Source organism: Myotis yumanensis, unplaced genomic scaffold, assembly GCF_028538775.1.
Source record: "Myotis yumanensis isolate MYYU_CA2020_CCGP unplaced genomic scaffold, mMyoYum1.0.hap1 SCAF_11, whole genome shotgun sequence".
NCBI lineage: Eukaryota > Metazoa > Chordata > Mammalia > Chiroptera > Vespertilionidae > Myotis > Myotis yumanensis.
In genome coordinates, this window is record NW_027223762.1 from 15,587,274 (window position 1) to 15,609,263 (window position 21,990).

Below are 21,990 nucleotides of genomic sequence, written 5' to 3' on the forward strand. Positions count from 1 at the left end.
AGCCGAGGCAAAGAACTTTATATTGTAATTTAGATTTTTGAAAAATGCGGGAACGGTAGAATAGATATTTACTTTCTCATTCATAAATGATTAGCAATAGTGACCTTTTATTGATCGGAATAAGTCAAGTAGACGCTGTTTCCTGTCTGAGCAGAGAGACACAGGGGTAGTGGAGTTAACTTCTGGGTTTATGGCTGTGTCCACTTAGACTCGGGCAGTCCTTGGAACATTTGTGTGGAAGCTATCTTGGGTTTAAAGGTAGATTTAAACAAAACTGATTAAGTTTGAGTTTAATTTCAAAATCTGCTATTGATACTAGAAATATCTAGTAAAAGTCAGTTGTTTTTTGTTTATAAAAAAGATGGTTGCATATGTGAAGTTATTTTAGTATTGATTATATAGTCATCTTTGCATGGTAGTACAGGACCATGAAAATGATCGTGCAAGCTAATGCAAACTGGCCATGTGCAAAATGATCTTATTAATCAATGAATTATTAAGTTCCATGACCTTGAAAACGTTTTTTATTAAAACTCTTTTACTGTGGTTATACATGTAGATGGAAATGGAAAAAAATAGTAAAGCTAATATTTAATTAGTGCCCTGTAATTGAAAATGTTAGAAACACTGAGAATTAAAGTGTTTTGTTTCTCTGAGTAGAACTTACCAAGAGTAGTTAGAACATGTTTGCTTTCTTCTCACTGTATAACATGATATGGAGTATTTTTTCTTTGCCTTAGTGGGTTGTCATACTCCTTTCCACATCTAGATCAGCTGCCAACATCTTACCCGTTGTGCTTTCAGAGCTGTCCGGGGGTTCCTTTAATGTCACTTCCTCTGGCACATCATCATCCTTTTCACCACCACCGCTTCCCAATTTCACTTCCAATGTTAACCGCCTGTCATTTTTTTGCGGCACTTTTTGTCGTTGACCCTTTTAATTATCCACTTCTGTGAAATGCTATTGATTTTATCACTGCGCGATGAGGAGGCAACACAACGACATGCTTCCCTGTCTGTGCGTGAACTGAGAGCACATGTGCAGGGATCAGTCACCAGCAGACTTTGAAGGAAGTGACATGATTGGTTACTGATCACCACACACATCTGTTACCCACGCGGTGTTTGTGGACCAAAGAGCTAGCAGTGAAGTTTGTACTTTATGCAATTACTCACAGCTAATACACTATGGCAACTGACGTTTGAACCATACTGTTGGGGGACTGGTGTTATTTAAACGGCGGAAACTGAAATTCATGCATATTGGAACCATGCAGAGTGAGTGGTGCCTGTATTCCGGTTATAAATTATTTGTAGTACATTTCAATCTTGGCCTGGCTCCCCTTGCCCATGACACATTGAATCCATCCCGGGTAGCCAAGCTGTGATTTAGAAATTCGGTTCAGAGTTGACATGAGAGTTATGAAGTCTTTGACTCAACCTTGGAGTCCACTTTGACTCGCTTCTCTTACCCGGCACCTCAGAGGACATCGGCCCTGGAGAAAGCTTCCTTCAGACCCCGTTCAGCAAAGGCAGTTTTGGCTTGAGCCGCCCCATCGATGCTGGACACACTTTCTTGCCCTTGGTCATTTTTTTGGCTCCCCTTCCTCCTCCACTGTTTCAACTCTCCCTTGGCCTGCTGTTCACTCTCTGTCCAGTCTTCATGTTGCATCGATTCTCCCTCTGTCATTGTGGCGCTTTGTGTTTCTTTCAACTCTTGTTGCCATCGTCCTCATCCATGTGTTTTTCAGCTTGTATTTTAATGGTCTCCTAACTGGCTTCTCCACCTAGTCACTCTCCATCGCAACTAATCCATCACGAGTCATCTTTCTGGAACAGTCTCTCTGCCTTGTTTAGTTCTCTCCTTGGAGTTTCAAAAATAACTTAATAATTACAAAATAAAATCCAAACGTTTTATTGGGCCTTGATCCATTGGCTGACACAAGCCTCTACCTTCTATTTATCACTTGACCCCTCCCCCTCAGGAATCTGAGGTTTCAACAGAAAATTTTCTCATTATCTCCCAAATATGCCTGCCTCCTGTCCTTTTCACATACTGTCCTCCTAGGAAGCAATCCATTGTTTTTTCTGAATCTTGCCCAGTTTCAAAGACTTACCCCAAATGATCCCTCCTACTAAGTCTACTTTGATTTCCCAGAAATGACTCCCCCTTCTCTGAAGTTCCAAACGATTTGTAGTTTATATTTTCCAACTGTCACATATTTGGTGATCTGTGTTTTTAGTTAGCATGTATTATCTAATCTCTCCAGTTAGTGCTTACGGTCTTGAGGGCAGGGACTGAATCTTCTGTAGCACCTACAATGGTGTTTGACTGAGTGGTAGGCATACATTTTTCATCCAGTACTATTTTGAGCTGCAGCGTTTCTTCTAGAAGCTGAGTTGCATGTTAGGGGTCAACAAAAGATGAGGTCTCTGACCTCACAGAGCTCTAGTTGAATGAGGCATACAGGAAGGTCATCAGGCACTAAGCTAAGTGGCAGGATGGGCAGTGAACGAGAGTCCTTGGAGGCCTAGATAGGCACCAAACCTAGATGAGAGGCAATAGCAAATGCTTCTAGAAGATGTGAGGTTTAAGCAGAGTCTGAAAGATAAGTAGGAGTTTGATGGGTGAGGGGGCTGAATGGAACGAGTGTTCCAGGCCAAGGACACAGCATGGATAAAGCTTTCGGGGGGCAAGAGGGCCTTACGCATTGAGGAACTGAATAAAGCTCCATGTAGCTAGATTGTAGGGAATGAGGTGAGACTCATAAGTGAAGAAGAATTAAAGGGAACAGGGGCCCTGTGATGGGAAAGAAGTGCACATATTTGATGGATGTTGAGAAGGGAGGACTTCCAGGACTGGGAGTATGGATGGGCCAGGTGACAGAGCTGTTAAGGACCACTAACTCGGTGAATGGAGACATTGGAGAGAAGATGATGAGTTACGTTTTGGACATGTTGAGTTTGAGATGTCTATGGAATATCTATGTGAAAATGTGTAGTAGTAATTTGGAGCACAGCAGAAATCTCTTGCTAGGAAATAGAAATTTGGGAATTGTCACATATGACAGGTTGAAATCATAGAGGAAGAGTGTGTAGAGATAGTAAAAAAGAGGATTTTAAGACCAAATCTTAAAGCATATCAGTGTTTAAAGGGCAAATAAAGAGTAGATTCTGTAAAGAATGTTAAGATGGAAAGGGCAAAGAAGAAGGATCAAAATAGATGAGTGAGATGTCATGGAAACCGAGGGAAGACTGAAATCGTCCATTTGATTCAGCAATGTGGAGACCATTAGTGGCTTCAGGAAGAGTAGTTTCCGTAGAAGAGGGGTGGGGAAAGGGAGTGTGTGGAGAAGTGAACAGACAATTCTTTTGGAAAGTTTAATCGTGGAAGGAAATGGAGTTGAGGGGTTTTTATTTTTTAAGCTGGCGGAAATCTGCTCATGTGTAAAGGCCAATAGGAAGAATTCATTAGTGATAAAGAGGTTGGCCGTAAGCTGAATTTCATCAGAATTTAAAACACCTCTGAAAATGCCTTACCCAGTGTGCCCTTTTATCTTTCGGTATTCTAAATAAATTACATTCCAAACTACTAATCATTCTGTGTCTTTAGGTTTCACTGTGGTCTTGTTATCCCAGTGAGATGGCAAATTCTGGGAAAGCAAGATTCAAACTCTTCTACTCCCTTATTCAGATTATATTCTCAGCAGATATTATTTTTAGTGTTCTCATTTGTTTATTCTTTGAGGAAATGTTTAATGCCCACTGTGTACCAGGCATTATTCTAGTTGCTGAGAATGTAAAGGTTACTAAGCCAGACATATCCTTTTCTCACGAGTTTATAATCTAGAGAGACAGCTAATAAACTAGGAATTGAATAGGAAAAAGTAATTACAGAATGCGAGAGATACTCAAAGGTCACTGTGAGACAGTAATCCTCAGTGTCTCCTTTATATGTTCTTTTCCCATGAATTCTCTCCATTGTTGGGGGAGAGCACCGCAAGGAACTGGAGAATTAAATGACTTAGGATGGAAAAACAAAGACCGTGAATAATAGAGACCTTTTTTGCCAACGTGTAGTTACTTCTTCGTTTACTGTTTCAAAGTCAGTAGAGATATGACGGCTGTAATGGTGCTGTGTTTCTGGAAGTTTTGTTGGTTAACTGTGATTTAGCATTTGAGAAACTAACCGATTCTCCACAATTTCTCTTTTCCCTTTCAGTAATTTGCCATCTTCCATGTATGAATGGTGGCCAGTGCAGCTCAAGGGACAAATGCCAGTGCCCTCCAAACTTCACGGGGAAGCTTTGCCAGATTCCAGTCCATGGTGGCAGCGTTCCTAAACTTTATCAGCATTCCCAGCAGTCAGGCAAGGCGCTGGGGACGCATGTCGTCCACTCTACACATACCTTGCCTCTGACGATGACGAGTCAGCAAGGAGTCAAAGGTAAGCTTAAGATTTCGATTTTTCCCATTCGTCAGACCTCTGCTAGCCTGCCAAACCCACAGAAGCCAAGTACCTGCAGATGGCCAGGGCTGGTATTGAAACAGAAAGGAGGATGTGACCTGTGGCTTGAGAAATGACAGTAGGGACAGAATGTGGGCCCAGGTATGTGGCTGAAGTGCTTTCTAGGCCATAGAGATTTGGTATCTAAGAAATAGAAAACAAAAAGGAGTCTATCCTTCTCTGATGACTCATAGCGCCCAGAGCTGATGAATGTGCCTGGCCTGTTCTGGCCGGGCCTGGGGCATGGAAAGACGAGTTGGAAATTCGGGGCCCTTATAGCATTAATGAGCTAGTGATCACACTGGTCCTGCTGATGAGCAGAAGTGTATTTAATAGTTGAAGAGTGCCTGGTTTTAGTTCTAAATGATCACTTAACCTCACTGGGCTTCGGTATATTCCTCTGTAGAGGAAGGTAAACTAGGTCACTTGGAGCTCAGGAATTCTGTGACTCATTCATTCTTTTAAACCTGGCGTCTCTTAGACACGCACAGTTTTTAAAAGGGGTCAGAGAGCGTTACTGGCTGTTATTCTTTAAAACCTGAACGTTAGCATCAGAAGATGAAATTGTGTTTGAAAGTGGCAGAAAGTGAGTCTTATTACAGATATAAAATAGCACACTTTGGTATTTCATGTGTGTGTCCCAATAAGCACCAACTTATATCCACAATATGTTATTTAAGGGCAAGAGAACTGTGCTCTATGAAATTGTGTTTCCTCTTGTAGTGTAGAAAAGTATATTCCACAACTTTGCAATCGGAACTTAATGAGAAGTTCAAAAGTAATCCAACTTCTGAGTCTTTATTACTATTATTTGATAAAATGTACCTCCCCATAAGCTGCATGAATTTCATACTTTTATGACTCACCTGAAAAAAATATCTTAGTGAATATGTTACTGAGAGAGGTTTTCATTTCTCTTTGTAATTAGTTGATTTTTTAAAACATAAATTCAGATTTAATTTTTATTTTAAATGTATCCTTTGATTCTCACTTATTTTGATGGCTGTGTGGCAAATATATGTATACATTGCATTTGTATAATTTTTCCTATGTATAATACATATGTGTATAAGTATATATATGTGTAAAATTGACTTTCACTCTGACTCGCATGCTAATTTGTCATGATTAACAAGTCTTTACTCCCAATCTGTTTCAGTGAAATTTCCTCCCAACATAGTCAATATCCACGTGAAGCACCCCCCGGAGGCCTCAGTCCAGATACATCAGGTTTCCAGAATCGATGGTCCAACTGGCCAGAAGGTAAAAGAAGCCCAACCAGGCCAATCCCAGATCTCTTACCAAGGGCTTCCCGTCCAGAAGACCCAGACCGTCCACTCCACGTACTCCCACCAGCAAGTCATTCCTCACATCTATCCTGTGGCTGCAAAGACCCAGCTTGGCCGCTGCTTCCAGGAAACCGTCGGGTCCCAGGTGAGCAACACTGCCCAGCCTGTTTCCGCAGTGCTTTCTAGAAAAGCCTCATTTTCACAGGAAAGCCAGACGTGGTAAAATGACTTTCTATAGAAGGGCTTGGCCAACTGACCCATGGGCCTGTTTTTGTAAATAAAGTTTTATTGGAACACAGCCACATCCATTCATTTACATATTGCCTGTCCTGCTTTCAGGCTTTTAACGGTAGAACGGCTCGGTTTCAACCAGATCGTATGATCTGCAAAGCCTAAAATATGGTCGGCAAGGCCCTTTACAGAAAAAGCTTTCCAACCTCTGCTCTGTAAGATAATGGTTAAGTAGTGACCTTCCAGAAACACTGCTGGACGTCCCTGACTGCCATTTCTGTTTTCCAGTCAAGTTGATCTGTGTGTAAAACATGTGACAGGCTTGAGATATATTCTGCAAAGGCTTTGAAAATATTTATGCCTTTTTGTAGTAGTTGCAGGTTAATAGGTGTAGTTGGGTTTGAACCCATCACACAATAATAATTTGTGATCTTTTATTTTCTTTATAAAAACTCATAACTGGATTGGCAATGACTGAGATGTTTGAAGTGCATTTTAAATAGCACTGGATATTTACATGTAACTTTAGGCCGATATCTATATCGTAAAGTAGAGGGGAGGCTGATTTTCCTTTAAAACTTACCATTGAAAGTGCTCAATGAAGGCAACAAAAATGTTGGCTCTTTTACCCAAACCACATGGTGCTGACTGCTTTGGGATTATGTGGTTATGACATAGCTTTGTCCTGTGGTTCTCCTCCTGTCACTTGATCATGATTTCAGCCTCATATCAGAAGAGTGAGGTGAATTTATTATGTCTCTCTTCTTACCTGAATATTGAAAGAATATTGTGTGTGTGAAATATTTGGGGGTAATAAGAATCAATTGTTGTTGCTTTAGAAACCTGGAAAACACTTTTAGGTTCTGGGCAAGTCCATGGTAGAGTTATCACCTTTCTCCCAGGGAAGAAGGCAAAATTGGTTTGTAGACCTGAATGGAAAGAGCACCTATGTGGAGTTACATGATCTTGGCTATAGCTAGGGGCCCAGACCTTGGTAGCAGGGAACCAGCTTTTTTATCTGTAAGGTGGAGACAAGAATATTGGGTTTTGTTAAAATTAGACAAGGTAATTTGAGCACTGTTTTGCAAATGTTGTAAAACTATGCAAATGCTAGCTTAGAAGGTACTCATCTATCCATAGTCTCAAACTTAATAATAGTCAGTGATTGTTTATGTCATGTAACTTCAGTAAGGCAGGGAAGGCTTGATCTCCCCAAACACAATCTTCATTGTGTAGTAGTAGTTGCCGGTTAATAGGTTAATAGGTGTAGCCCTCAGATACTTGAAATGCCTCCTAAACCTGCCACAGCTTTTGAGAACCACGTTTAAGCAAATACTTTTTGGGAGAAGGAACAGGATTGATTTAAGTTTAGCTTTGAAGTAAAGTCTTGATAGTTGTGCTAAGAGCAGCTTTTTATAGGGATAGTGGGGCTGAAGATATACTTCATGCACTTCACAAATTGTGCCCTAGACCAGCTTTGGAGAGAGAGGATGAATTTGGTGCCATTTGCATTGTTTAATCATTTCACCTTAGTTTGGTTATGAGGAAGGAAAAAACAGATCCTTTTAAAATTGTGTGCCCAGTGCCTTTCTCCCGTTTCCAAGTTGGAACACAGATGATAAAAAGCAAGAAAATGAAGTATTTACAAACTTGTTATTCTTGTGTAATATTAGCCGAAATGTGCTAACTAAAAAACATTAAAGCATTATTTACTTTTCAGCCTAAGCTGGACCATATAATTAAAATGAATTGGCTAATTGAGGGAGTTACTTAAATAATTCAAACTCAATGGAATACTTCTGCTTTATCTGCATGCCTCTCTGGCATTCAGTCTGAATGATCCAGACAGCGATCTTGAGTCTTAATTCTTTTTGCAGGTGTAGTCACTAATATGAAGCTTCAAAATAAGACCTGGTTTTAGAAAACATTCTTAGTATATATTTGTCTCCTGTTGGTGAGACACGGTGCTGGATGTCTATGATCGCCAGATTAATTAGTGCAATTAGGATGATCCAAATTATAGAAAATAATAATGAACAATCTTGAAAAAAATACATTACTGGCAAATAGTTACTAATATATAAGATGTATCCTACAAAGATGTTTGAAAACATTTGTGCTTTCTTGCTATGGTTGGTTTGCATACCCAGCTAGAGGGGGAGGTATAGGTAGATTTTATATGAATGGTAAAGCCAGGCCCGAGTAGCTCAGTGGTTGAGCATCACCCTATGAACCATGAGATTAAGGTTTGATTCCTGGTCAGGACACATGCCCGGGTTTCAGGCTCAATCCCTAAAAGGGGATGTGCAGGAGGCAGCCGATCAATGATTCTCTTTCATCATTGATATTTCTATCGCTCTCCCTCTCTCCCTTACTTTCTGAAACCAATTAAAAATATATATTAAAAAAGGATGTTCTAAATGAATGGTAAAAACAGCTGCATAAATGCTCACCAGTGCTTTGCTCATGGCAATAGTCTTATTAGCTGCAGATTTCAACTATTGAGAATTATAATGCCATGGAGTTATCAGTAAGCATCTATGTTTATGTGCTATAATAAGAGGGCATATACAAAACAAATTTGGCAGAAATAGGCCTTGTTTCTGTGGCACATTAGGCAGAAAGCTTGGGGTTGAGAACCCAGCATGAACTGTGATGAATGTATTTACTAGTAAGTTCTGGGAAGCTTCATAGAATAGAGTTTCACAAATTGCTTGGGTGGTGGAGGAAAATGGGCAATTGGTTAGGAAGCCAAAGTCACAGAGAAAAGGGGGAGGATAATTAAACAGAGGAAAGAGAATTTGGCAAGAAATGGGTGAGGAAGAAGTATCAGAGAGACTGGAGATGTGAACTGGCTCAGGATTCCTGGCAGATGTTTGCACAGCATGGAGCCTTGTAAACCCGAGGCACAGGGCCATCTTAATGACTTGGTGTCAAGGCAGAATAGTGGGAAGCCCCCTTGATCAAGTGATCAAACTCAGAATCATTAAAAGTGGGACAACCGACCTCATGTGCCTTCTGATGTGATCCAGTATGAACTTTGCATATCACTCTAAAACTGACCATGCCAAATATGTTTAATCTGAGTCTCACCAAGCCTTTACACCTAACCCCAACTGTTAGGAGTATTGAGGGTAAAGAAACAAGCTAAAAATATAACCCTTACTCACCCCCATCGGGCAGATTCATAATATATGATATTATTGCCCGGTTTCTTAAGAAAAATCATACAATGGAAAAAAAGTAGAATGACTTTTCTAGAAAGAAACTAAAGAGTCACAACAACAAAAGCCAACCCACCTATAGAAGATATTTGGGAAACAATTGGGGAAATTTAATGTAGACTAGATACTAGATGATATTTTGGAATTATTAATTTTTTAGGTGTGATAATGGTATTAGAGTTTAGGACAGTGTTTTTATTTTTGAAAGATAAATGAAAAACTTAGGGTAAAATGCCGTTATGTGTATAATTGATCTTCAAATGCATTTACACACAAATATTGTAACATTGTAACAATTGTTTACTCTGAGAAGTGGGTATATAAGGTCGTTGTAGTATCAAATATCTCAGCATATTTGGAATTTTCTTATGAGGATAAAAGGGAAACATTAAAATTTTCAAAATGTACAAATATAGGCATACTTCCTTTTATTGTGCTTCATTATATTGTGCTCCCCAGATACTGAATTTTTTATAAATTGAAAGTTTGTGGCAACCCAGCGTTGAGCAAGTCTCTATTGGCACTGTTTTTCCAACAGACTCAGATGATAGCATATTTTTTTGGCAATACAGTATTTTAAATTAAGGTACGTATATTTTTAGACTTAATGCTGTTGATAGGCAACAGTATAGTGTAAATATAATTTTATGTGTACTGGAAAACAAAAAAATTAATGTGACTCACTTTATTGCAATATTTGCTTCATTGTGGAGGTCTGGAACTGAAGCTGCAATATCTCTGAGATATGCCTGTGGAATATAATTTTAAGCTGATTTTAAAAGTTGTAACTTTAAAGAGCTAATGAATTTTTAGAAAATAATTTAAAATGTTTCACGTTCTGAATGAATGGGGTGGGTAGGTGGATGTAGGGTAGACATGAGGAGGCCAGGGAAGAGAAGTTGGTCTTGGTCCAATTGTGAAATGATCAGGGTCTAATCTAGGAGAAAAGTTGAAAATAAAGAGATGACAATAAGGGCTTTTGCAAAGAATCAAGCATCAGGATTTGATTATGGGCTGCTGTGAAGAAAAAGATGGTGATGAGTTGGACTATTCTGAATTCCCTTGCTTCAGAAATCAGATAAATGCTCGCTATGATTGATTAACTGGCGTTTGGGGGAGGATTGTGAGATGAAGATGAGTAGCTACATCTTGTTTTAAGCAGCCTCATTCTTGAATGACATTAAGAATGGTATATTCTTGGATATCAATTGGGAAATCCAAAGCTGTGTTAGAGATGGAGTGAAAGAGGATTAATGGAGAAAATTAAGTGGTTAGGTGAATAGATCTAGTGATGATAGATTCATGAGAACAGAGGACATTTCTTTGGCATGTATATAAAGAGAAAAGAGCAGGAATATTGGAATCAGAAACAACTATAATGTTTCCCACCTTGACAGTGTCAAGATATGGGGTGGAAGGGACCCTTCCTATTGTGGAAAGCGATGTTTGATCTCTCAGTGTCCTAATAATAATTTCTGAGTCTTAACATCATATAAAATATTGATTTTTATGTACATTGGGCTAGGTACAGACATCATTTAATTTCCTTTAAAGTATTAAAAGAATAGAAATTAATCCAATAAATATATGGGGTGGCTTGGAAGAGGAATTGGATTCTTGAATGTAAATCAAGTTTCAAGTACTTGACAAGTCATAGCTTTGACAGTTAGGTACCTGACTTCCTGCAGTAGACAGGGTACACCATGTATATTTGAAAACATGTTGGAGAGTTTGTTCACTGTATAGATTAAGTTAGAATTACATCTCCAGTGGTTACAGTTACCAACTACTTTCAAGGTAATCTCATGTTTACATGTGCTTAAAACGTGAACATTTCTATGCTAGTGTTCATCTATAAGAAGAGGCCAAATTTCAGAAAATACCACTGTGATCTACTTTTGTTCCACAGGGACATTGAATGTATGTACCTTTCCCATTGTGCAAGGGCACCCTTTGCTTTCCACTGTGACCTTTGCTTTCAATTTGAAACTTACTTGGCATCTGAGTTTTTGGTTGCTTCCAACATGTTTTATTTATTGCCTAATTGCTGGAAATAAATATTTATAGTTACTTAATGATGCCAGATGGTATGAAAAGATCTTGTCTTGTCTGTGGAGAGTTCAGAATCATTATGTAGGGTTCAAGGTTCAGCTTCCACGCTGGGGTCTGCCATTGCCTGGGTGTGCAATCCTATGCTCTTTGTTAAAGGGGGGAATGTGCTCCTTCATTAGACACAGGTATTGTAGGATGAGAAAAAAACTCTTCAAGATCTTATTGCAAATGCCAAAAGAGCAGAAAAGTCCACATAGTCACACCTGAGTTAACTAAGAAGAACAAAAAATGCTGGAAAACCTGGAGTAAAGATAAACGGAATAAAAGGTATTTCTAGTACAGTGTCCTTACACAGATAAAGATGATCAAATAATATCCAAACCAACTCTTATAGTTTACAACCATAGAATCCCCCTTAAGAGTAAAAAAACAAAAAACCCCGAACAAAAAAACACCCACAAGAAACAAACTAAGATTAAATTCTTTAAGATGTATTCTATAGAAGACAATAATGTTTATGGAATAGGAAGAGAGGATCAGTACTTGATGTAAAATTGGCGGAAAAGCCTTTTTTCCCCTTTAATTATTGGTCATATAAATAATAAGACCTGGGGCAAAACCGAGTTAAAGTGGCACAAGAATTGTTTGGGATCCCCTTAGAACCTTCAGAAGTTGTTCCAACAGCTCTTTTGGACAGGAAAAATGGAAACAGAATGGGCCATTGGAGAAAAAGATTATTTAATTGGAGATAGGTCTCTTGGCAGATAAATTCAATAACGTCATCAAGCTCTAAACCTTAGCACTGGAACACACACACACACACACACACACGCATGCACACATAAACACACACTTCTGCAGGGCCAAACAGATGCACTTAGCTTTTGTTTAAGAAAATTTTTTTTAAATAAGCATCGTAGAGAAATTAAAAGGAAAGTGTGAACTCATTGAAGTGGAAAGTATCCTAATTACATGGCTGAAAGTACTTTAAAAAAAAAAACCTCCATACTCTGTCACAAAACTTTGAAGAAAAATATTTCTTGGTTTTCCCCACACATGAGCCAGTGAGAAAGTGGGGGAACAGGTGCCCTGCCTGTCAGTTCCCTATGGCAGGGAGAATACAGATGGATGAGTAGGTACAGACATAGATATAGAGATGGGCTGAAGTTGTTCAAAATCTCTGCTCAGGATGGAAAGCGAATTTAGTAGCCTACCAAGGGAGTTGGGAGAATCAGTTTTGCTTGGAGACCTATTATTTAATTTCCAGAGGATTCCCTCTGCTCTGACTGGAGGAGTATAACTGAGGGGCAGCCTAGAGCACTGGTGAAGTATTAGTTTTCTTCTGACAGGGATAATGCCAGACTCATTTCACATTGGTTCTTTCCCTAGTTTGAGACCAAAAACGACCCACTAACATAGATGAGAAGTCTAATGAAAGAGTAACTATCAAACACTTACCAGAGACTCTTAGCCTGTCATGTATGTGTTGTATGTGTTATTCTTGATGTCGGAAGGAGAACTGGGTCAACAGGTATGTATGTTGCCCATTTCCGCAGCTCACGTGCCCTTAGGGCAAGCCCTCTCAGGTGAACTTCACCTTGCTGAGGTGCTGTTGGCAGGGCTTAAGGAAGGCAGGGCGGGAGCCACCAGATGTCTGCCTTCTCCATGAGCAGAGAGACATGTTGGGGCGCGCTGATTGCATTTACTGACGTTTGGCCTTCTTCAGGTGGAATACGTCATTAACACCAGGCCCTTCCTATGCTTTTCTTCAGTGTCCCCCTCAAACACTGCTTTGGCACAATCCAAGAGACATTTAATTGAGTGTGGGTGAGTCTGGTTGTCTCCAGTGGCTCTGCAGGGGCTGTCCTTGCCAACCCTTACCTGTGTCCACAGCAGAGGTATCGCTGAAGGTAGGACGCACACCTCCGTGAGAGGTACCCGGAGCCGCAGTGTTGCCGATCCTGCTCCTCCAAGCCCTGCCAGCTTCAAGCAGGGACTTCTTCCCCGGAGTTGAAAAGACGGTGAAGATGAGGATTGGATCCAAAGGGGGAGCTGCTGTCTGTGAAAGGGAACATGTCTGCGTGACCCTGGGCTCATGCCAAGTGGCAGGGAGGACGGCTAGCTTTATTTGGATGGAGAATGTGGGACTGAACTGTTAAGATAATCAAAATACAGATTCTTAGAACCGAAGTAGAGGACTTTAGAGAATGGGTGATGACCCAGACATTACCTTTGCTCCTGCCCAATATCCAGTCTTTACCCAGACCAGTATCTTTGGGCACCAAAGAGTCCAGTGTTCACTTAGCCTGACTTGTTTCATAGACGAGCAAGTCCATGCTTCTTTGGTTCTTCCCACGCCCGTCCTCTCAGATGGTTTGCATTTTATTGTCAATGAAAATGCCTTTATCATGACATGGGATATCCAATTTCTATGTTTTATACCTCTAGGGCTCACTATAATAACACGCCAATTAATACTTAGACTCTTGCTTTTGCAGAAGAGTAGGCATTGAAAATAATTATGGGGCAGTGTGTTACAGAGCGGAAGTTACATCACTTCTGATATTGGCAAAGTGGTAAGATCTTGTGGTCGTTACATTGGAAGATGATAGTTTTGAGCATGTTGGAAGTAGTTTTAAGAGACCATGGCTTAAATTGATGGTTGATTTAGGCTCTGTAAATTACAAAAATGTTTAAAGAGTCACAGCTGGTATTTCTAGGGTCTGATGTTGTTTCTTGGCGTTGTCTACATGATACTTTGGAATTGAAATTTGTTCAGATGAAGTGGAATCATCTGTTTTACTAAAATAAATAAATAAATAAATAAACCACCCCCGAACCAAAAAAAAAAAACAACACAAAAAACCCCAAGAAAAACCCCAGCCCTCTGCAATCTGACCCATAAAGTTACAGTGAAATAGGCAACATGGCCCTATGTTGAGTGACGACAGAGTGATTGTCCTACTCCAACCTGCACCTTCCCTGCCACCGTGATAGTCCTGTTTTCTTTCCCATCCTTCCATGTTTTTCTTTCTCCTCTTGCCTTCCATTTGTTTGTAAGAGATTTATATGTAAAACTAGAAGCCCAGCACAGGAAATCGTGTGGCCCCGCCCACCCGCACGCGCCTTGCCGCACGCACCTTGCCCATCGGCCACCAGCCTTGCTGTGATCGGAGCCTGTGGGCCGCACTGTGTGAACTGAAATTGGTGCAAGACCCCAGACCTGCCACCCTAGACGGGACCCCAGGTCCCAGACCCACCTCACCAGCGAGACCCATCAATGCACCTCCTGGTGACCGGTTGTTTGGTCGTTATGGTGTTACAGCGTTGTGTCCACAGGCTTTATATATATATAGATTGGAGATTCTCTTTCAACAAGGTCTCTCTCTGAGACTGTGCATTTACTCTAATAATACTGCGGCTGTATTTCAAAATTTCTGTTTCAAAAGGATTGTTTCAGAACAAGTTTATGAGTGGCACAGAAAAGTCAGTCTTTCTTTAATCTCCTGCAGCTCCCTCATTTACTGTATTCTCAATGAACTGGAAACTTCCGATGGTCAATTCAGCCTCCAGGGAGCAGGGATTTGCCACCACTGAGGGTATTTAAAAGAACATGTCCTTAGCCCTGAAGAGAACTCTGAAATCCAGACAGAGGAGTTCTAAATATTTTGAACAAAGACGGAAGTGCCTTCAAGATGACCACCTTGAGGAGGACTGGTTTAGATTGTGCAAGCTTTAATGGAGTTGTTAAGAAAATGGTCTTAACATCCTGTGGCTTTGGGGCAGGCATCTTAGGAAGACATTGTATTTTTATAAAATTGATAGCTGATAGAGAACATTCACAGTTATGGCCTTGGTTGACCTTCAGAACAACTTCAAAACAAGGAAAAGTAGGTAGTCTTGTCTCCCAGTTACCTAAGTGAAACTTGAAGCTCACAGAGGTAGGGACAGACTTGTGTTGTTATTTCCAAGTCGATAGCTCTTTTTTTCCATTTTGGCAAACTCACCATTCTCTGGCCCTCAGTTTCTTTACTTTGCAAATAACTGGTTTGGCTGAGAGGACTACCAAGACCTCTTTTAGCTCAACAGTCCTCTGACTATGATGATTTTGATATCTTTCTTTTCCACGATCCTAGATCCCATTGATACTAACAAAAGGCACCGGATCTGTGGACAGAGCAAGCTGTACAAATGTCACAGATACAACACCTAGAATGAACTCTCAAATCCACCCTGACTTAAGAGACTTCTCTCAGAAGTCAGCACCTCCCAAAGCTTGTCTTTTTCATGAGGGCGGGGCTCTTGCTGAGCTCAGTGCTGGCACAGGTGATTAGTTAGTAAATATATGAGCATCAGTCAGGTTAGGCTCGGTTGTGCTGTAGTAACAAACACAACAAAAACTTCTGTTTTGTATGCACTAGATGTCTGACAGGTGAGCAGGGGCCCCTGTGCTACTCACCTCTCAGGAACTCAGGCTAATGGTGGTTTCACCATGTTCCTGATGTGCTGTCTAGAATACACAGCCTCCTCAATTCCCGCAGCAGAGGGAGAGAGGTACTTACTGCAGGGGACACACAGGACTTTTCCCGTAGCCCATTACACAGACTGAGTCACATGGCCCTCTCTCACTGTTAGTTTTATGGCAATGTTATGGCTGCATTGTGGTCCACCTCCAAATACATAACCTGAAGCATTAACCCCATTAAAGCTGTATTTGGAGATTGTCTGTAAAGAGGTAACTAAGATTAAATGAATTAATAAGGGTGGGGCCCTGAAAACAATAGGATTAGTGTTCTTTTTAAAAAATACGTGTTTTTATTGATTTCAGAGAGAGAGAGATAGAAACATCAGTGATGAGAGAGAATCATCGATTGGCTGCCTCTTACTTGCCCCCTACTGGGGATCAAGCCCAGAACCTGGACATGTGCCCTGACAGGGAATCAAACTGTGACCTCCTGGTTCATAGGTCAATGCTCAACCACTGAGCCACACTGGCCGGCGGGATTAGTGTTCTTAGGAGATACCAGTGAGCTTGCTCTCTTTGCCATGTTGAGGACACAACAGGACAGTGGCCTCCTGCAAGCCATGACGGGAGTTCTCATCCAGACGGCCCCTGATGGCATCTTGAGGTTGGACTTGACCCTCCAGAACTGTGATGAAAGGAGTGTCTGTGTTTAAGCCGCTCCCCCGCCTCAATCTGTGGTATTTTGTATGGCAGCCCGAGCTGACTAATATAGTTAGGGAGCTGGGACATGGCGGGAAGCAAGTGGTTCTTAGGTGAGCTGTAAATGTTCCTGCCAAGTGGCAGAGCAGTGGTCGAGACAGACTCGATTCCCTGCTTGCAGAGAACTAAAAAAAGCTATTAATATGATTTGTGGCATTCAGTTTTTTCTATGCTACTTGCAACCAAACCACAAGTAATTATTAGTTTTGAGTTCTGTGTACTTGGATACGACACAAAAAAATGGAAAGCTTAACCCAATGAGGCACGTGTTACAGTTTACATAGTGCTGTGAGGCCCCAAATGGTTTTTGTTCCTTTCAGTATCTCTACGTAGACAAAAAGGAAACTGACAGACATTGAAGTTTAATATAGAAAATTTCTCTCAATACAGTTGTAGGAATAAGCATTGGGGAAAAGAGGCCTTTATGCTCATCATTTGGGAGTGATCTGGTTGCCATAGTAATAGTAACCGTGCCTATATGCCCACCTTTATTTCCTCCCTCAACAGGAGTATATCCTTTTAGACACATCCTTGGTAATGGAACTTAAACTTTTTAAAAATATTTTTGCCATTTAGTACTAGCATGTATGATGTGATTCATATTGTTTTGCTGCAAGGAAAGGCTAATAGGAATTAGCACGTCAGAATTATAGTCATGACAATACTTAGTTACTCTTTTTGCAATTTAAGAATAGCAAGGCACACATGTATCACCATCTGGTAAACTTGACTGTTGACATGCTCACATCATTGTAGAGGTGGATGAAATAGGCAGCCCAAATTTGATCATTTCTTTAGAAAAGATGTCAAATCAGAAGTTTCACGCTTAAGAGTTATTTCCCTTTGTGTGTTACTTTAAAACCATTTTTGTCTTGGTGTAACTTTTAAAATACCGTTTCATAAACTAAAGTAGTTGTCTGGAATTCCTTGAAGCCCATGGTTTGGCTTCAGCAGGCTTTAAACAAATACACTCTCAGAAATCGATGTGGATACATTTCCAGCAGTTAATGCCCCCGTCACAGTCGATACTTTATAAAATCAATAGCCTGAAATATCAGAGGATTAGGGTTGTACCAGATACCTCAAAATACCTAACGTTGTTTTAATTACTCTAACAAAAGAAAGCTGGGTGGATTAAAAAAACAACAACCAACCTTGCTGATGAAGAATGTTCTGCTCAAGCCAAAGCAAATTTTTTACAAGTTCTTTTAGAAAATCTGGAAGTATTTAAGCGTTTTCCTCTTCTTCTTATGAGACAATGCTTGTTAGCCTGCCAGTGCTCCATCATACACTATTCTCCTTCATGACAACGGGCCTTTAGAACAAGTTGATCAAATAATGTTGCCGTAGCTGCATTAGTGATAGGGTTCAGAGATTTGGACCCTCTTTCTTATTGGCACACGGATATAAATATATTTAATGTTCTTGTACATGGACATTGAAGAGCTCTCAGGAGGGTTTTCAGTTTAATTTGGAGCTATAGTTGGTCCAGAGGCTAGAAGAACGCCATTTCCTCGGAAGATGGGCAAAAGTTACTTTGCCAGAGGGGAGATGTGTTTATATCATAGCAAAAAGATTGATGATAGGAACAAAGAAGGGCTGTGACAGAGGTTTGGATTAATCCAACCCATTACATACAGTGAGAACTTTCCCCATAAGGAACCTCATTCTTGTTTTTATTAAAAGAAGTCCAAGATTTCCAAAAATGGCATTCACATCCCTCAACCAGATTCATTGTACTGAGGTTGTAACTTCTGTCTGCCAGAATCCCTGAGAGTTTTATGGCAGAACATTGGAATAAGGTACTTCTGGGTGTGGGCGGAAGCGAGCATGGCAACTGCACAGATGGAATGATTTATGGGACAGTGTGCAGTATGGGTTGATTGACTCTAATGTGACTTGATAATGGTCACAGCTCAAGGCAGACAATATCTGCATTTCTGTAACCGTCTCCAATAATTTTTGATATTTTGCCTATTGATAATGTATCATCCTATATAATAAAAAGCTAGTATGCAAATTGATCGAATGGCAGAATGACCAGTCACTATGACGCGCACTGACCACCAAGGGGCAGATGCTCAATGCAGGAGCTGCCCCCTGGTGGTCAGTGGGCTCCCACAGGGGGAGCGCTGCTCACCCAGAAGCCCTGAGCCCAGCTCACAGCTGGTAAGCGCAGCGAGCCTCTTCTGTCTCTGTGGCAGCGCTAAGGATGTTCAACTGAAGGCATGGCGAGTGGGCCTAAGCTGTCAGCCGGACATTCCCCGAGGGCTCCCAGACTGCAAGAGGGTGCAGGCCGGGCTGAGGGACTCCCTCCCCTCCCCTGAGTGCACGAATCTTGTCCACAGGGCCTCTAGTTCATTATAATTAGTTATTATAATGTAATCTAGAAAGGAGCCATTGAAGAGCCATGATGACTTTCAGGAAGATAGAGCTGCCTTTTTGTGTGAGTATAGACGGGTAAGGAAAGGGTAGGCAAGAGGTTGGGTAGAGAAGAGGAGGCCCATTCTGGACATCACTTGTCAAGTTGGTCCAGGTCAGAGCATCATGTTAGGACTAGATAACAGGTGGCATTACAGAATCTAGTGTATCAACCTGGCAGGCAGGTGACATTTAAGGAACACTTACCTTCACTGGCTTGCTATGACTCAGGACACTGTTCCACCATAGCTCCCAGGATACCCTCATAAAATCATAGATTTTAAGGCACATCAATGAGTATTAGCAATTAGTTTATCCTTAAAATTTTAATGATGAGAATGTTAAAGTCCAGAGAAGTAAGTTAATTTGCTTCACGACTTGCATTGAGTTTGTGGTTGGTGAGGACTAAAATTTAGGCCTTTGGGTTTTTACTCCATTATTCTTTCTACTATTTTATTCTGCCTCTTAATCCATCCCTTCTGGGGAAGGAGGATTCACAAGAAACCATGGCTATCTGTATAAGTTGTTTTGGGCTGCCATAACAATATACTATAGATTGAGTGGCTTAAACAACCAAAATGTATTTTCTCCTAGTTCTGGAGATGGGCAGTCTTAAGATCAAGGTGCTGACAGATTCACTTCCAGGTAGATTTATCTTCTTGGTTCTCAGATACTCACCTTCTTGCTGCACCCTCACCATGGCAAAGGGAAAAAGAGCTCTGGTCTCTTCCTCTCTTCATAAGCACACTAATTCCATCACAAGGCCCCCACCCTCATGATCTCATCTAAACCTAATCACCTCCTAAAGGCCCCACCTCCTAATACCATCACACTAGGGGTCAGGACTTTGACATATGAATTTGGGGGGAGGGGCACACAAACATTCAGTCTACATCACTAGCCGAACATGAAAGGACAGATATTTCTCTGGGATCTGTGTTAGGGAGTTCTATGTTCTCCAGTGTCTTATGATTGGACCATGGATGTTTACAGCGAGGAGATGCAGAGTGGGCTCCACTATTTTGGCTTCATAGTCTTGGTCTTCTGGCACCAAGACGTGGTACATGACCAGAAAAATCTTGATGTTCCTAAAGTAAAATTGTCTGCTGTTTTTGAACATTGATTTTACTGGTTGAATTATTATAATTCAGAGACACCAGGTTGTGCTTCTTGAGTAGAATTAAGATGAAATTCATATAATTACAAATCCTTCACAGCATTTATTCTCTGAGCATTTCCTTATTAGCCAGAACACTTTTGTGAAAACCTGAACATTTTAAGTAAAATTTTAAGAATACCTTATTTCTATGTCTATCTGAACTATTTATTTACATATCTCTTCTTTGTAAGTTGACTCTGGGACATTGTATATGGAGTAACTGTTAGATTCCTCGGTCCTTTGTAAATGAGGGCCCTGGAGGAAGGAGTCTAATACTGCGAGTGATTCTCATGGATGCTGGCCATCTATGGCTGTTTTATGTAGAATTTGTCTCTTGTGTATTTTATCTCAGTCCTCTTGAGAGCTCTGTGAAAATGGACATTTTTAGTTCCATTATATTGAGGAGGAAGTAGGCAAAGGTTGAGAATTTTGCCCATGGTCATGTAGGTGGTAACTGGACCCCTGTTGGTACAACTTCAAAAGCTATGTCTTGTCATTTTCTCAGCTACTGTTATCTCTACATTTCCTTTTATGGGGCCCACAGGGAACATGATTGTGTGGAAAGGTCAAGTTCTCATTCCTAAAGCACTAACTCTACTGAACATGGAGATGCCCGGGTGTTTGCTTTGTGTTAGAACATGTCTTGTTAAAAAAAAAGAGATCATTTATGCTGAACTTAAGTCCTTTCTGCTATTTGAGAAGAATAATCAATGAGCCTTTGATAATTACTCAATTTCATTTTTTTTTGTCCTCTGATGATTACAGGTCATGTTTGCCTTACATATATTTTCTCCACCCCCCATTAATGATATACTCTATCCCAATAATTATTTTTTTTATATTTTATTGATTTTTTACAGAGAGGAAGGGAGAGAGATAGAGAGTTAGAAACATCGATGCGAGAGAAACATCAGCTGCCTCCTGCACATCTCCCACTGGGGATGTGCCCGCAACCCAGGTACATGCCCCTGACCGGAATCGAACCTGGGACCTTTCAGTCCGCAAGCTGATGCTCTATCCACTGAGCCAAACCGGTTTCGGCCCAATAATTATTTTTTTTTACTTTTGAGTGGAATCACCAGATATAAAAATTATACTTTTATAAAAACACTTAATCTTTTCCTTTCTTTCTTCTTTATCAATATTTCTGTGTCTGCCATTACTTTGAAGATGCCAAATATTAAATTGGAAGCAATCCAAACCATTTTGCCTTGGGAAAAGAAACTGGATGTTTCCCTTTCCCTGTCTCCTTTGTTTTATTTTTTATTTTTTATTTTAAATTTATTAAATCTTTATTGTTCAGATTACATTTGTTCCTCTTTCTTCCCCCCCCCCCCCATAACTCCCCTCCTCCCCATTCCTGCCCCACCCTCCACCCTCACTCCCCACCCACTGTCCTCATCCATAGGTGCACGATTTTTGTCCAGTCTCTTCCCGTATCTCCCATTCCCCTTTCCCCCCCAAGAATAGTCAGTGCAGGGCGGGTCACAGGGGATCAACAGGGTGGGCGGAGGGAGCAGTTATGGCTGCTCTCAGCCCCGTTCCCAGAGGTTCTGCTTCTCAGAACCCCCACAACTGCTGCAAACCTCGGAGAGAAAGCTGCCCTCCGTTCCAACTGATGCCAGACAATCCTGCCTCTCCCGTTTGAGTCTGAGTCCCTAGAGACTCACCTGGATCTGGAGCTCAGAGTCTGAGACTTCCTCCTGATTGAAAACGACAACCGCGCCCTCAGCCACCAGCCCGCTTTGCACGCGCACCTCCACACCTTTGTATTTTCCACACTGCGCCTCCTCTGAGCCTCGGTATGCTGTTTTCTTTCCTTCTAGTTGAAGAGTCTCTCCTCAGCCAGCCTTCCTGTGGTTCTGGGTGATGTCCGTTTGGTC

The 21,990-nt window shown here is 41.0% G+C and overlaps 1 protein-coding gene across 18 annotated transcripts in view; it reads left to right on the forward strand.

The window, feature by feature from the left end:
- The window catches only part of LTBP1 (latent transforming growth factor beta binding protein 1), a 344,698-nt gene that overhangs the window by 168,072 nt on the left and 154,636 nt on the right, over nt 1-21,990 (forward strand). For all 18 annotated transcript variants that reach the window (XM_070428970.1, XM_070428975.1, XM_070428973.1 and 15 more), the window contains 2 exons: nt 4,223-4,447; nt 5,667-5,941. In XM_070428970.1, the coding sequence (XP_070285071.1) occupies nt 4,223-4,447; nt 5,667-5,941 (500 nt within the window). The remainder of the gene's footprint in view (nt 1-4,222; nt 4,448-5,666; nt 5,942-21,990) is intronic.